General features: G+C 39.5%; 1 protein-coding gene across 4 annotated transcripts in view; it reads left to right on the top strand.

Moving 5' to 3' along the window:
• The window catches only part of Dcun1d4 (defective in cullin neddylation 1 domain containing 4), a 72923-nt gene that overhangs the window by 31730 nt on the left and 25752 nt on the right, over window positions 1-15441 (top strand). For all 4 annotated transcript variants that reach the window (XM_090343617.1, XM_090343618.1, XM_090343614.1 and 1 more), the window contains 4 exons: window positions 1294-1364; window positions 1540-1579; window positions 8900-9014; window positions 11585-11676. In XM_090343617.1, coding sequence (XP_090199743.1) covers window positions 1294-1364; window positions 1540-1579; window positions 8900-9014; window positions 11585-11676 — 318 coding nt within the window. The remainder of the gene's footprint in view (window positions 1-1293; window positions 1365-1539; window positions 1580-8899; window positions 9015-11584; window positions 11677-15441) is intronic.

The raw sequence follows: 15441 nt of genomic DNA, 5'->3' as shown, positions 1-15441 counted from the left end.
AACCTAATCTTGTTAAGATTTCTTTCATAGTTGGAACCCTTATGATAGAAAAGAAAGGAACTAGTTTAATTTTGTATATTTTATGAAAGCACTTCTAATGGTGGAGTTTCAAATTTGAAATTATTCATCAGTTTTCCACTCATTCGTATAGCCTAACGTGTATGTGGACATGTTTTATAAAAGTATTTGAAGTGAGGAGTGCAGAAACCTGTCTGCTTATGGTTTAATTGTGTAGGATTCTATGATGGAGCAATTCCATTTGTCTTTTTTTGTTGCATGATTTATTGTGTAACTTTGAAATGCTCAGAGATGATACAAAGTGACTCCTTGATCTTGGTCTAGTTTCTCAGGAGTGTGCACAGGCCTTGCAGTAGTGACACACTTCACTATTGCAGTGCTTGTGGGCTCTGGAGCTCCAGGATAGCTCTGTGGTTTATCTACGTTGTTGCAGAGGAAGAGGAGGGGGTGGAGAGTCCAGTTTTACTGCTGTATAATCAACCACAAACTAAATGTAAACAACTATATCTTAAGAAGTGCTGACTGTTGCAATTTTTTTATTGTTTTCTTGCCAGGATCTTGCTTATTATATACCAGAAATTCTAGGAAACAGCTGTGGAAAGCGAACACATTTCATTTGAGATCTGATCTCTGTTGTTTATGTGGCTTGTTTAATTTGCTTGTATTTTTTGTATCTTACTGTTCAAGTTTATTGCAAGTGTGATTTTACAGCTGTCACAGTACTTTCCTTTTACCTTAGAATCATGTGAAATTTGGTTGGGAACATTTGACACTATGAACATTTGGTTGGAAATTTGACTTTATTGTCATATTTTTATTTATTTTTTAATCTGTCTGTCTGTCTGTCTGTCTATCTATCTATTTATTTTTGTGGGTCATGGGGCTTGAGCTCGGGCCTGGGCGCTGTCCCTGAGCTCTTCAGCTCAAGGCTACCACCCTAACCCTTGAGCCACAGCACTACTACTTCCGGTTTTCTGGTGGTTAATTAGAGATAAGAGTCTCACAGACTTTAGTGCCCAGGCTGGATTTGAACCTCATGCCTCAGATCTCAGCCTCCTGAGTAGCTAGGATTACAGGAGTGCCTGGCTCAGATTTTTTATTTCTAAGAGATAGCTTAGTAATTGCGTAGCTGGGTTTTTTAAGTTTATAAGTATCAAATTAAATGAGATGTCAAAAACATTTATCTTTCCTTTTAAGGGCTCTTAAAATAATATTTTTTTAGTGGTCTTTGCAGTTTGGCAACTAACAGTGACTTTTCTCCTTTTTCTTTTGAAGACTTTCAGCTGAACTCTCATCTCTCAACACTGGCAAATATTCATAAGATCTACCATACCCTTAACAAGCTAGTAAGTCAGTCTTTTAAACGTAAATCTACCACCTGCTTTGTCATTTCGTACAAGTGTATTCAGTTTAAAAAATGAATTTATGGGTTAGGTAGCAATTGCTTATGGATTCTGAATCTTAAAACTTGCTATATTGCACGCAATTTCTTATCTAACAATGTGCATATATTTCTTACAGAATCTAACAGAAGACGTTGGCCAAGACGATCACCAAACAGGTATCTATGAATGCTAACATTTTTTTTCAAAGTATACTAACATAAAACTATGAAAGAGAAACATTAGCCACAAAAGCTCTGTGTTGTTATCTGTGCATTCAATTATCAAGTTGCTACTTGCTTGAGTATGTCATTCAGGTAAAGCAAAGGCCTCTGTGTTGCACATTACTCTCCATTCCTGTGCATCTACAAAGTTAGGGAGCATTATAACATCCTGAGGGCTTGTTTTAAAGATTTCTGGGCTCCACCCATAGAGCTTCTACAGAGATTTAGGGTTGGGGCCTCAGAGTTTGCATTTTTCACAAGTCTCCAAATGTTGTTGATACCTCTGGTCTAGGAGCTCTCTGTTTTTGTTTTTGTTGTCTCCTTTTTTCTCCTTGCTAGTACTTTTTGCTAGTTTGAAATCAGAGTCTCGGGCTGGCCTGGCCTACTTGCTCAGCTGGCACACAGCTATTTGAGCCATGGCTTTACTCAGGCTTTTTGCTGATTATTTTGAAGATGGAGTTGCAAGGACTTTGCTGCCCAGGCTGGCCTGGAATCTTGATCTTCCAGATCTCAGTTACTTGACTTGCTAAAATAATAGGCATGAGCCCCTAGCCCCTAGTAGGAGACCATATTTTGAGAATCTTTTTTTTTTTAATGTTCAGCGCTTATAAAGTTCAGAAATTTGCATCTGATTGATAGCTACTAAACTTCTAGCAAGAAAAATGATTAAGGTATCTTTTTTTTTTTTTGCCAGTCCTGGGCTTGAGCTCAGGGCCTGAGCACTGTCCTTGGACTTTCTCAAGGCTAGAGCTCTTCCATTTGAGGCTCAGCACGACTTCCGGTGTTTTCTATGTATGTGGTACTGAGGAATCGAACCTGGGTCTTCATGCATGCTAGGCAGGCACTCTACCACTAGGCCAAACTCCCAGCCCCGATTAAGGTATCTTTTAAAGTTTGAAAACTCCCATAGTAATATATGAATCTCTGCTTATCTTAGTCTATTTGGGCTACTGTAGCAAAAAAAACCTTACCCTGAATAGCTTACTGACAACAAAAATTTGTGACACATATTTCTGGAAGCTAAAAAGTTCAAGATTAAAGCACCAGCAGGGCCAGTGCCTGAGTAGAGCTTGTTTCTCCTTGAAAGCATCCTCCTGTGGCATCCTCCCACAGGAGTGAGGACTGTTGAGGTGGACATTGCTTTAGGCTTATTTTGTCAGAGTACTCATCTCAGTCATAAGGGCTCTCTGTACACATGACCTTACCTCTCCTAAAGCCACCACTTTATTTCAATACTTTGGGGATTTGATTTCAACATAGGAATTTTGGAGGGACACAGACATTCGGGCCATAGCAACCTTTATTGGAAAATTTTGAATAGCACAAAAGTAAGTGAAAGGTGAAGGGCCTCCTTAATGTCCCCCAACCCCACTGCTTATTCTAGTACATAACTTCAAGTTGGTTCTTCCACATATTTTTATGTATATGTGTATATTTATGTGAACTGTTTGTTTTAAATTTAGAATCCATGATATACATTTCATATCACATCTTTTTTAGTGTGTATGTAAGTCCTAAAGCTTGTACTCAGGCCTAGGTGCTAGCAATTCTTGAGCTTTTTTTTTTTTGCTATGGCTGGTGCTTTTTTGTGGTTAATTGGAGTTAAGAATCTCACAGACTTTTCTGCCCAAGCTGGCTTCCAACTGTGATCCTCAGATCTCAGCCTCCTGAATAGCTAGGTTTACAAACTAGAGCCACTAGAACCTGGCTCTTTCTTCATTAAATCTTATATCTTGGAAATTGGTTTCAGTCTATTGAAAATTAATGTAAAATGGAGATGGAAGTAACAGGATTTTTTTGGGAAACAGATTAGTTGCACCGTAAGAATGCACATGCTTTTTAGAGTTTCATCTGAATCCTTGGCCACAGCTAGGTGAGTACAGGTGGGTTGTCCCTTTAACCCTGCTACAGCCTTGAAAGGATTCACACCTTTTCTGTCTATTGCTTGACCTGGCAGGCAGGTCTGAAATAGAGCTCCAAGGAGCAGGACTCTGTGTTCAGCTTCTATTCTTTGGCTCACCAATCAGAGCACCCTCTTCTAGGGGACTGGGGAAAGGGAGTGAGACAGACAACAGGTGTTCTAGAAGGTCAGGGATGTGAAGGGTCTTTTGTGTGTGTGTGAAGGGTCTTTTCATAGTAACAGACTTACGATGAAAATTTCTTCAACGGTTGCATTTTTTTCCTTTTAAAAATGTTTTTTTGGTGATATTAGGGTTTGAACTCTGGGTTTTGCCCTTGCTAGGCAGGAACTTCACTGCTTAAGCCATATTCCCAGCACTTTTAGTTCTAGATATCTTTAGATCTTGCTTTTTGCCCAGACTGGCTTGGATTGTAATCCTCCTATTTATCCTTCCTGCTGAGCTTGGTGCCAGCTGCTCTCCACTATGCCCATATTTCTCTTTTGAGATGGAATATCATTTTTTCTTTTTTGACCTTGAACCAGCCTGGAGCTGAGCTCAGACTCCCACAGAGTTGGGAGTACTATACAGTGGCACAGTGGCGGCTGTGGTTGGAATGAGCTCTCATGGACTTTTTTGCCCAGGCTGACTTCAAACTGTGAGTCTTCCTGTCTGCTTTCTGAGTTAGGATTTTAGGTGTGAACCATGCTGACTGCATAAGCTTCTAGTACATGGATCTATCAGAATATGTTTCTCTAGCCTCCATGTGTTTCATATTGTATGCTCAACTTTTAGCTATTTGCAGTAATACTGGAATAAAACTTTCAGGGCCAGTTTTAATAGTTAAGGGGAAAACAATATTCTCTTTCTGAAGCAATATGTTAGGTATAGTCCATTCCCTATCTGGATATAGTATTGCTTAATGATTCAGGTACTCAACAGAGTATACTTGAACAATGAAGCAATGTAAAACCGGTAATATTTGAAAAATCTAAACAAGCATAATCAACTGAAGTTTTTCCTTGACTGTCTCTTGTCCAGGACTCTGTGTTCTAGAAAGTACTAAGCTTATACAGAAGATTGTGTGTCCTTCTGTCTTCTCTGAAACTTCTCTAGAAAGCTTGGAGGGAAATGGAGGTAGGGAGTAAGATATTGGAGAGGAAAAGGAGTGGAAGGGTGGGAAGAAGGGAAGGAGATTGACTGATAGAGAATGAATGGCTTTGAATAGTTAGAAAAATAGCACAAAGTAGAATGATTTTTTTTGACAGTCCTAGGGCTTGAACTCAGGGCCTGGGCACTATGCTTGAGCTTTCTGGCTAGAGCTTACAATCTGAGCCACAGCACCACTTCTGGCTTTTTCTATGTATGTGGTACTGAGAAATCAAACCCAGGTCTTTGTGCATGCTAGGCAACCACTCTACCACTAGGCTACACTTCCAGCCTCAAGAATGATTTTAAAAAAGTTACTATTTTTTTAAAGGACAAAACAGAAAGGACAAAAAAGCTCCAAGTAAACAATGACAGGTATCAGAAGTCAATTATTTAGAGATGAAGGGAAGGAAATTTTGTCTTAAGTAGTAGGACAGACAAAACCTGCATTTAGAAAACAATAGATTCCCACAAGCAAGCAAATATTTCAATGAAATGAACTGCTTTTTATTTTTGCTTTATTGTGCTGGCCCTGGGACTTGAGCTCAGGACCTGGATGTGCCACATGAGCCACAGCTCCACTTCTGTGTGTAGTTAGCTGGAGAGAAGAGTGTCATGGACTTCCTTGCCTAGGCTGGCTTTGATCTTCAGTCCTTAAATCTCAGCCCCCTGAGTAGCTAAGATTATAGGTGTGAGACAGTGTGCCCAATAACATGGCGTTTTCAGCAGCCTGAAAGTATTCCTGTTTTGGGCTCAAGGGTGATTGTGCCTAGAAGAGTTGTCATCTTTGGAAACTTACTTCTCAGGATTGAGTTTGATTTATCCTTTCTGTGAGGTGACAGAAATTCTTAGCTCCTAAGTAGCTGGGACTAGAGGTGTGAGGCATTGGCTAGACATGATTTCTTTGTGAAAAGGCCCTACAGTAGTCACTCATGCTAAGGTTCAGAGAAGGATCTAAACTAAACTAAACAAACCCTGCCATGTAAGCTAGTAGATAAAAGTTTTGAATAAACCAAAGAATAAACTGGGCTGATAGGGTCATATTTGTGACTAAGTTTTTCATAGACATAAGAAAATTTTACTTGTAAAACTTTCAACAGAAAGCATTTATCAATAAAATAAAAAAATGAGAAAGTTGTTTATTTGACGTTTTAGTGTTTACTGTGGACTGTCCACTGTGGACAGGTAGAATTTAGTAAAAGGCAGTCATATACCAGTGTCTATGAAAAGGCAGGAGGAGCTAGTGAATTAACTAGAAGACATTAACTAAAGAAGACTTTATTTGTTTGTTTATTTATTTTTTTTGGCCAGTCCTGGGCTTGACCTCAGGGCCTGAGCACTGTCCTTGGACTTTCTCAAGGTTAGAGCTCTACCACTTGAGCCTTAGCACCACTTCTGGCCTTTTTCTACATATGTGGTACTGAGGAATCAAACCCGGGTCTTCATGCATGCTAGGCAAGCACTCTAACACTGGGCCAAACTCCAGGCCCTGAGAAGACATTATTTTAAAGTTTTCATTTCCTATGGACTAAGGAAGTAAGAGAGAGAGAGGTAGGTGTGTGTGTGTGTGTGTGTGTGTGTGTGTGCGCGCGTGCGTGCGTGCGCGTGTGCGTTTGTGTGTGTGATCTCCCAATACTTGGGGAAGGGCCAGGTGCTGAGAACCAAGTTATGATGGTATTGGAAGATGTCTTCCCTTCACACACACATCTAGGGAGGGAGAACAGCTCCAAGTAGAGGGCACACACTTTTTTTTTCCCCAGTCTTGGGGCTTGAACTCAGGGCTTGGGCACTGCCTTGAGCTTTTTTTGCTCAAGGCTAGCACTCCATCTCTTGAGCCACAGTGCCACTTTCCACTTTTTCTGTTTATGTGGTACTGAGGAATTGAACCCAGGGCTTCATGCATGCTAGGGAAGCACTCAACCACTAAGCTACATTCCCAGTCCCAGTACAAACTCATTTATTGGCATTTCACATTCTTTGCTACTTTGCAACCCCATCCTGAATCATTAATTGAAAAAAATAAATCTTGTCTATTGTAGTCTTGGAAGCTTTCAATGTTGTGTGTAAACAGGTTTCATGGGGAAGGTGAATGAGGTACATAGGCTGTGAACAGCATTCTGTCTGGTTCTTCCTTTCTCTTCCCATTTTTTTTTTTGCCAGTCCTGGGGCTTGAACTCAGGGCTTGGGCACTGTCTTTGTACAGTTTTTGCTCAAGGCTAGCTGTCACTTGAACCACAGCACCATTTCTGGCTTTGACTGTGTATGAGGTACTGAGGAATTGAACCCAGGGCTTCGTGTATGTGAGGTGAGCACTCTACCACTAAGCTACGCTCCCAGCCCTCTCTTCCATTCTTGTTCTCACTGAGATTAGGAGATACTGAATTATCAGACAAGGTGACTGGTGGTCATCTAGTTAGGCTTGGTGGAGATCTGCTTCTGAGATGAGGGAGTTATCTAGAATAAGGTATGGGCAGGAGCCCATTTGGGTGGTTTCCCAGTTTATAAGGAGTGCTGCTGTTGTCTAATGTGCCCCCTAAAGTGTATCATCCAGGGAATTTAGCACAGTGGCAGAAATCTAAATAGGATCTAAGATTCGGGTTCTCACTCTGTTTATTGCACTTAGCAGAGTAGTTACGTTAGCCTTGCCTTGTACATGTTTTGCAAGAGCTGCCTATATTGCTATTTTCACCTTGCCTTACATTTACCTAGTCTGCTTCAATCTGGCCTCTGACCCTTACCCATTTATACTATTCTTCACTGCTCAGTGCTCTGACATGATGGGCCTGTGTGTGGCAGTGGATTGCTCTGTCCTCCAGAATCTCAGAGGATAGGAGAGCCTGGGTTTCCTCACTGCCCATTCCCTGAGGTATCCATAGTCCCCATTTTTCTGCTTCTCAATGGGTTTTCATTCCCAATAGAGGGGCAGCAGATAGTGGCTAAGAACTGGCTTGGCTGGTGGACCACCTGGGTTCCTTTCCCCAAACCTGGTCATCATATACTTAGTACCTAAACATTTACTGAATGTTTTTCTTCATGAAAATCTTGAGTCCAGTGTTCTCATTCTTCAAGCAATGAGTAAACAGGAGGCCTAGACTTGTTAGCAAATGTCCAGACCACAGTTAGCTGAAGAGTTTGGAGCCCAGTGATTGAATGAGGGTCATCAAATCTCAGCAAGTCTCCTGTCCACACAGCTCATTGAGAATCCAGGACCTTCAACTAAGGGACTAAAGAAGGAGAGGTGTGTGGCCCAGAATTCACCACTTCTTATTTCAGAGACTCAGAGACCTTGGCAAGTCCCCCAATGCTGAGCCTTAGTTTTTCCCATCTGTTCTATAGAGATAATTGTTCTGCCTAGCCTGTCATTTGGGGTTATTGTGGAAACTACATGACATACCTGATAACATATGTGCCAAAATGGGAAATATAATTCTTCCAATTACCTTGTAATTTATAATAGATTAAGACAGTCTGAAGCAAGACTGCTGGGCCTGAATCCTAGTTTTGTTCCTTGTGTCACCTTTTGCCGCTCTTGTAGTCTTACCTGCATGAGGAAACTGCACTCTTCCTACATAGCCTTCCTTGTTAGAAGCTTCACAGTTACTACATGCAAGACTGAGGGGCCTGGTCGCTTTCTAAGTTCTCAGTACGTTTTCAATGTTGTTCTTTTCTGCTGTGAAAAGTTAATACTTTCTGCTTCCTGCTTAAGCCCTGTGTGGAAGTGGTAGTAGAGTTTTCTCCAAGAAACAAGAAAAGTTACTGTCGAAATTTCAAAGTCAGGTCAGACTTCTCACCCAAATGCAAATCTTGTTTAGGATATCCCTTGAAGTGTGGAGTGGGGACTGATGTGCTAGTTGGGTTTCAGAGTCCAGTGACTGCTTGAGCTGGCCTTGCCTCTGAAATGTATAGATAGAAGAGCAGGACGGTTGCTCTTGAAGGGAGTTAGACGTGTAAGAGAGGCAGAAAGCTTAGATGAATTTAGGTGATTTCCTTCAGTATGTTTGGAAGGTGAATTGAGATCACTTCTGTTTCTGCTGGATTCGGAGTGATGGAAAATAGTCACTTGTGCTTGTCATGGCTACTAAAACTCACTGTCTCTCTGCATAGCATTTACTGATAACATGTCAACCCCTTACAGTACAAGCAGTGGAAACTTGATTTAGTGGATACTGCTAGGTGGGTGTGACTTAACTGTACCTCTTAACTTTGTACCTCTTAATTTGTTCTCTAGGAAGCCTGCGGTCTTGCAGTTCTTCAGACTGCTTTAGTAAAGTGATGCCACCAAGGAAAAAGAGAAGACCTGCCTCTGGAGATGACTTATCTGCCAAGAAAAGCAGACATGATAGGTATGATGTCAAGACACTGTTCGTTAGGCATGTGGAAGGATTTGCCTGTCTTCCACGGTCTTAGCATGCACTTGGTGGCTACAATACTGTCTTGGTTTGGTGGGTATTTCTTTAAGTGTGATTGCTTAATACTTGCTTTGTGTTTGGGCTTAGAAGACAAAAACAAAACAGAAAGAAATTGAAGTTTTGAACTGGGTCATTGAATTGTAGTTTGAAATCAGAAAGGCAGAAAAGGCTGTGAGATGTTTCTCCTGTTAACCAGCTATCAGACTGTAGGCATGGATCAAGTAGAAGAGCCCAGTCAAGGAGGCACACAGAGTGGGAAACACTGAATTCGAGCCCTGATACCAGAAAAAAACAAAAACTAAAGTCTTAATCCATTGATCCTCTTTTTTTTGGGGGGGGGGGGGTGAGTCGAGGGTGGGTCATGGGGCTTGAACTCAGCCTAGGCCGCTGTCCCTGAGCTCTTCAGCTACACCCTACCCTTGAGCCAAGCCTGACTTCCCATTTTCTACAGGCTAATTGGAGATAAGAGTCTCAGGTCCTTTTGTGCCCGGGCTGGCTTTGAACCTTGATCCTAAGATCCCAGCCTCCTGAGTAGCTATGATTACAGGCATGAGCCACCTCGCTTGGCCTTCTTTTTTTTTTTTTTTGCCAGTCCTGGGGTCTGAACTCAGGGCCTGAGCACTGTCCTTGTGCTAGACCTCCTCCACTTGAGCTACAGCACCACTTCCAGCTTTTTTGTATATATGTGGTACCAAGGAATCAAACCTGGGTCTTTGTGCATGCTAAGCAAGCACTCTACCACTAGGCCAAACTCCTGGTCTGATTTTTAATTTTTTAAATTTTGGTTCTGTACAAATTGTCACATAAACTAGTCGTTAGAACATGTCCATCATCTCACATGCACCCATGATGCCCAAACACATCTCCATCTCTACTCAGTCTAGGCAACCACTAATCTACTTCTTTATGGACCTTTTATGTAAACAGTCTTTTGTGTCTCTCTTTGAGCTTAGTGTGTTTCTCAGGCTTATCTATTTAATGGCATGTATCAATATTTCATTTATTTCCTGAAGACATTCCATTTTGTAGTATTGGTACTTTTTTCATATATTTTTTATTGTAATTAATAGAAGGGTTACATTATATTCGCCAGATAGAAGGTGCATTACTTTACATACATTGATACCCTTTCTCATGTCTTGGTCCCCATTTCCCTCCCCCCATCCCACCCCTCATCTTGTTTTCCCCCCTTCACTATCCAATTTCAAATAAATATTGGTACTTTTTTATGTGGAGGATTTTAGGTAATTCAGGTATTATAATGTCATACAAAGAATTCAGGTTATTTTCTAATTATAGGTTTTGAGCTAATGTAGGGCTATCTGGACTCAGGGTTAAAGCTTATTTGTTTGAATCCTGAGGCATCATCCATATCCACCTTTATTTTTAGTAGCATGTCTTCCTTTTATAGAAGAAATATAAAACTTTGTATTTTTCAGTTTCAATAACTTAATACTCATATCTCTAACCATGGCGCTGTGTGTGTGTGTGTGTGTGTGTGCGTGTGCGTGTGTGCGCGCGCGGTGTGTGTCTACGTCTGTATTTGTGTCTGTGTCTATGTCCATGTGTAATAGACAGAGATCTGTAATCAAAGATATGCACAGATACTTGAGTGTATATCTAGAGCATAAGTAAAAAAAAATCACTAAAAAATAAATTATATGTGATTTTATATTTTTACACATGATATAAATAAAAGCATATATATATACATATTACAATTTTTATTTCTGAATTGTGAATTTAAAGCTATGGCTTCCTCTTGTTCCATGTAAGGTAACACTGTCTGCCCTCAGCTCCTGGTTAAGGATAAGGAATTCCTATGAGTTGCGGGGGGAGGCTGGTGTTCAGTGCTCCAACTTTATCTGCTGTTTCTAAATTGCTGGAACAATGAGAGCAGCAGGAACCAGGGTTCTCTATCCTTTCTGCTAAGGCTTTATAAGGATTATATGAATCAAACAACCATATATAAAAGACTTTATCCATCAACCATATATCTGACTTAATTCTTTACTTGGAAGCCTGGACGTAATCTGATGTTTCTTACTTGCTTATTGTCCTCTAGGATTGCCTACTACTGATAAATTGTTTCTTAGACTATTTAAGTCATTTCTTAGACTATGCTGTGTTCTCAACTTGACTTTTAAGACACAGAAGTCAGATTTTTATGATCATTAATTGAAGAAAACACCTGAGACATTGATTGCTGTATCTTGACTATAATTCTATATTCTGACTGGTGACCTAGAAGAGAGTATATCAGATAACTATTGTTGTGTAGTTCTTACTGATTATTTGTTAATCAAGCAAAGACATGTGTTACTTAATAGTACTTCCTTAACCTTGGGCTCCTATTATAGTATGACTGCATTTGGTGTTGCAGTTATGAAAGTGGAAGCTTGCAAATGTGGGAAGCAGAATGTTTAAATTTAAAACATGATTAAATAGATGTCTGACCTAGATAAAAGAGAATAATAACTTAAAATTGCTTTTTCAACTTATAGTATGTATAGAAAATATGATTCAACCAGAATAAAGACTGAAGAAGAAGCCTTCTCAAGTAAGAGGTGCTTAGAATGGTTCTATGAATATGCAGGTAGGTAATCACTCACATTCTGTAAGACTGATCCTTAGAGATTAAAGAATTTCAGATTTAGTGTATGTGTGCCTTATGTGTTTGTGTCACTGCTGGAAACGGGGAGAGTGGAAGGGAGGGACATAGTTGAAATGAATCTCTAAATGTCCTATTTATAGCCAGCAGCTAAGCCAAAGAATTCAGAACACTAGAAGGGAACTGAAAAGATGAAATGCACTTGGGAGAAATACTTTGGATTGCTGGGAAGCCTATTTAGAATGCTGATAATGGGTAATTATTTGGTTTAAGCATTGAAGTTAAAATAAGCTTTACTGTTTTAAACTCTCATGTAGTATAATGGAATTTCTTATTTGAGAGTATTTTGAAGGATCATTTGACAGTAAATGTTTATTTTGTCTTTTAAAATGTCTTAAATTCAGTTTCAGTTTTGCAGTGTATCTGTGGTTGATTGGATAATACAATGCTACAATCAAAGCCTTGTGATTATGTGTGGTATAAAAAGAGAAAAACATTTTTAGATCAAATTTGAGCTTTTGGCTCTTTGACTTTTCTTTTTTTTCCTCTTCGTATTTCATTTGAACTTATAACCTGGTAACTGGATAGTTCCAGCTCCTTAAAAGCCAGTTTTGCTGTTATAGTCTGTTCTAGACTCAGGTGCCCAGGTGTCTCGTCTTATTTTAAAAATGTAAGCTGAGTGTGTATATCATTCCTTTACACTATCCCTGGCTCCACAGGATAATGTAGATTGCTTATTGTCCCTTTATTGGAATGCTTTTCACCACTTTTCTGTCTGACAATAATTGTTCTATTAGTTCTCACTGATTGTTTGTTGATCAATGCAAAGCCTATATCATTAAGTGCTTGGCATTTAATTCGATATTTTTATTTTTATTTTATTTTATTTATTTATTTATTTATTTTGCCAGTCCTGGGCTTGAGCTCAGGGCCTGAGCACTGTCCTTGGACTTTCTCAAGGCTAGAGCTCTACCACTTCAGCCTCAGCACCACTTCTGGCTTTTTTCTATGTATGTGGTACCGAGGAATTGAACCTGGGTCTTCATGCATGCTAGGCAAGCACTTTAACCACTAGGCCAAACTCCCGGCCTTAATTCGATATTAAGGTATGACTTTTTCATTGTATTTTATATCTTTCAAACTTTTTATATATCTTTTCAAACTTTTTTTAATATCTTTTCAAACTATTTTATATCTTGCAAACTTTTACATTAGCTTTATGGTCTTTGTACTCTGTTCAAAACTTGTTTTGATCCCTTTAATTGAGTTAAGAGTTAAGATTTTTCTCTGTGGCCTGATCTGGCCATTTTCTGCTTACTGGCACTCTACCCTTTTCTGAGAACTTTGCCCTTTTGTCACGAGATTAGTCTAGGGTGGTCTGAATTTTCTTATATTTTTAGGTTTAAGGTGGGAGAAGAGCTTTTTCTTCATTCAGTGGTGGTCTCAAAATGATATAGTCTTGATTCCTTTTGTTTTTTCTTGAGATTTTTGGGCTACTCAATATCTACCTAGTGGATTCTCCTCATTACTTTAATTAATTTCAACTGGATTTTGTTTACGGGGTATAGATACCAAAACAAACACTTACATGGCTTTGGAGTTGATCTATTTCATGTTTACTTTATTAGTCCTGGTAAAAGTGGTTGACACATTGCCAAGGGTTCAGGAGTAGGAGCTGAATGAAATTTCCCATTTTCCTGTTAACTGATCACAAGAGGCTTTCACTTTCCTGTGTTAGTTTGCATTTATTTTTGATACTAAATTATAAAAAGAAAGTTTAAACAGAAAACCCAGCCATAGTAGCACAGCTGTTTTGGTTTTGTGTTAAATGTCAAGTTCTTTTTCCTTTAAAAAGAGAGCAAGGTAAAGTTGCCTTGTTTGCTTTTCTTTGGCTTCAAAAAGGTGACATTTGGGGAATAAAAACGAAATCATGTTATTTAGATTTCTTGAGATCCCTGCTGAACGGTTGTTTATAATTCTTCCCTGCAAGAAGTTTATGTGGCTGTATGTGGCTGTCTCTTGTTTTTGTTCTCGAGTCTCCACTTTTCTGCTCTTTTCCTCCATTCTTCTTCATGTACTTGATAAATGGCTTCAGATTGGGAATAATAGAAAGTCCCAGTTAGCATCCATTTTTACTTTGAATATCCTAGTTGCATGAATTGAAATTGTAGGTTAGAATTGTTCAAGAAAAATAATCTGAAAAGAATCACAATAATCAATAAGGTGTGCCACTGGCTGTGTTTATCTGGGCAGACCTGGAGGCCACATGAGGGCCTGGGCTTGCTTACCGGGCCCTAGGAGCAAGCCGATCTGTTTGGGCTGAGGAGAGATGTTGATTTCATACATTTTCATCTGGAGTGAAGTTGGTGGGCAGTAGGAGGAGGCCTTGTATGTGATTGCTTTACCTAAACCAACCTTTACTTCTCTTACCTGTTCCTCACCCAGCCTGTCCTACAGCCTTACCCCAGCTCCTTACAGCTTCTTGATGACTGCTTTGTACAGTCAACTCCTCATCTTAAAAAAAATCCTGTTAACACGATTACTGATTTCTAGAAGTTTGATGAATAACTCATCTCTACTGGGGACCTCCTCCTCCTGTCTTCCGTGATTCTGACTTTATCTTCTTTTTCACTTTGGTACTTCAGCTCTGTGACTTCAGATGAAATGGCGAGGGTGGGGAAGAGTACATTTAACTTTCATCTGACACTGGAACTTGTTGCTTTTCATAAGAATAAAAATGGCTAGTTTTATATAAATTATTATAAAATACCTTCTTTTTGAAATGTGTCTTAAGAATAAGACGTTAAATCAAATATGTGTCAGTACTGATTTTGTAGTTATTCTAAAGGTCACACTTGAGGAGGTTATGTTAACTCTGTACCCCTGACTGTATATGACATGCAATCAATCAATTTAGACACATTAACATTTGAAAAACAAGTGGTAAAATCATACTGGGCTGGGAGTTTAGCCTAGTGATAGAGTGCACAAAGACCCAGGTTCAATTCCTTGTTACCACATACATAGACAAAAGCTAGAAATAGTGCTGAGGCCCAAGTGGTAGAGCTCTAGCCTTGAGAAAGTCCAAGGACAGTGCTCAGGCCCTGAGCACTGGCATACACACACAAAAATCATACTGACTGGTGTATGCAGAGTGGGTTTCATGGTGTAGTCCCTTTGAACCATTTATAGTTTAGGAATCTGAAACGTATTTTGTCTGAGAGAATTAGAGGTTGAGAAAAGAATGGACTAATGGAGAGAGGAATGGTAGGGAAATACAGTCATAATATTCAATGTACATATAGGAAAATGTGACAAGGGAATTAATGAGGGAGGAAGAAATGTTGAAAGGTTGATCAAGGTGCATTTTATGTATAAAGTGACATTTTGAAGCCCTTTGTACAGCTATTTAAAGATAGTAATAAATAATAGATTGCAGTAAAAAAGCACTTTAAAATCAGGAATAGTAAGAATGAGAAGAATTTTTTTTTTAACAAGGAATTTTCCCTGGCTTTGTGCGGCACCATTTCTTAATGAATCACAGATACCAAGAAAAGCATCTATTCCTAAAGACAAAACCTCTTTCAAATCGGGAATAGATGAGTATTTCCTTATCTGATAATCTTTACTCCAAGCATGTACTTTATAGTAGTAGAATGTATAGTATTAGAATGATGAAAAGAACGCACACACACACATGCACACGCACACGCGCTACAGGCATGCAAGCGCCCTCATGCATAGTGAAAA

Source organism: Megascapheus bottae, chromosome 13 (assembly GCF_031878675.1).
Source record: "Megascapheus bottae isolate mThoBot1 chromosome 13, mThoBot2.hap1, whole genome shotgun sequence".
NCBI classification, from domain to species: Eukaryota; Metazoa; Chordata; class Mammalia; order Rodentia; family Geomyidae; genus Megascapheus; species Megascapheus bottae.
This window is presented reverse-complemented; position numbering and strand designations above follow the sequence as displayed.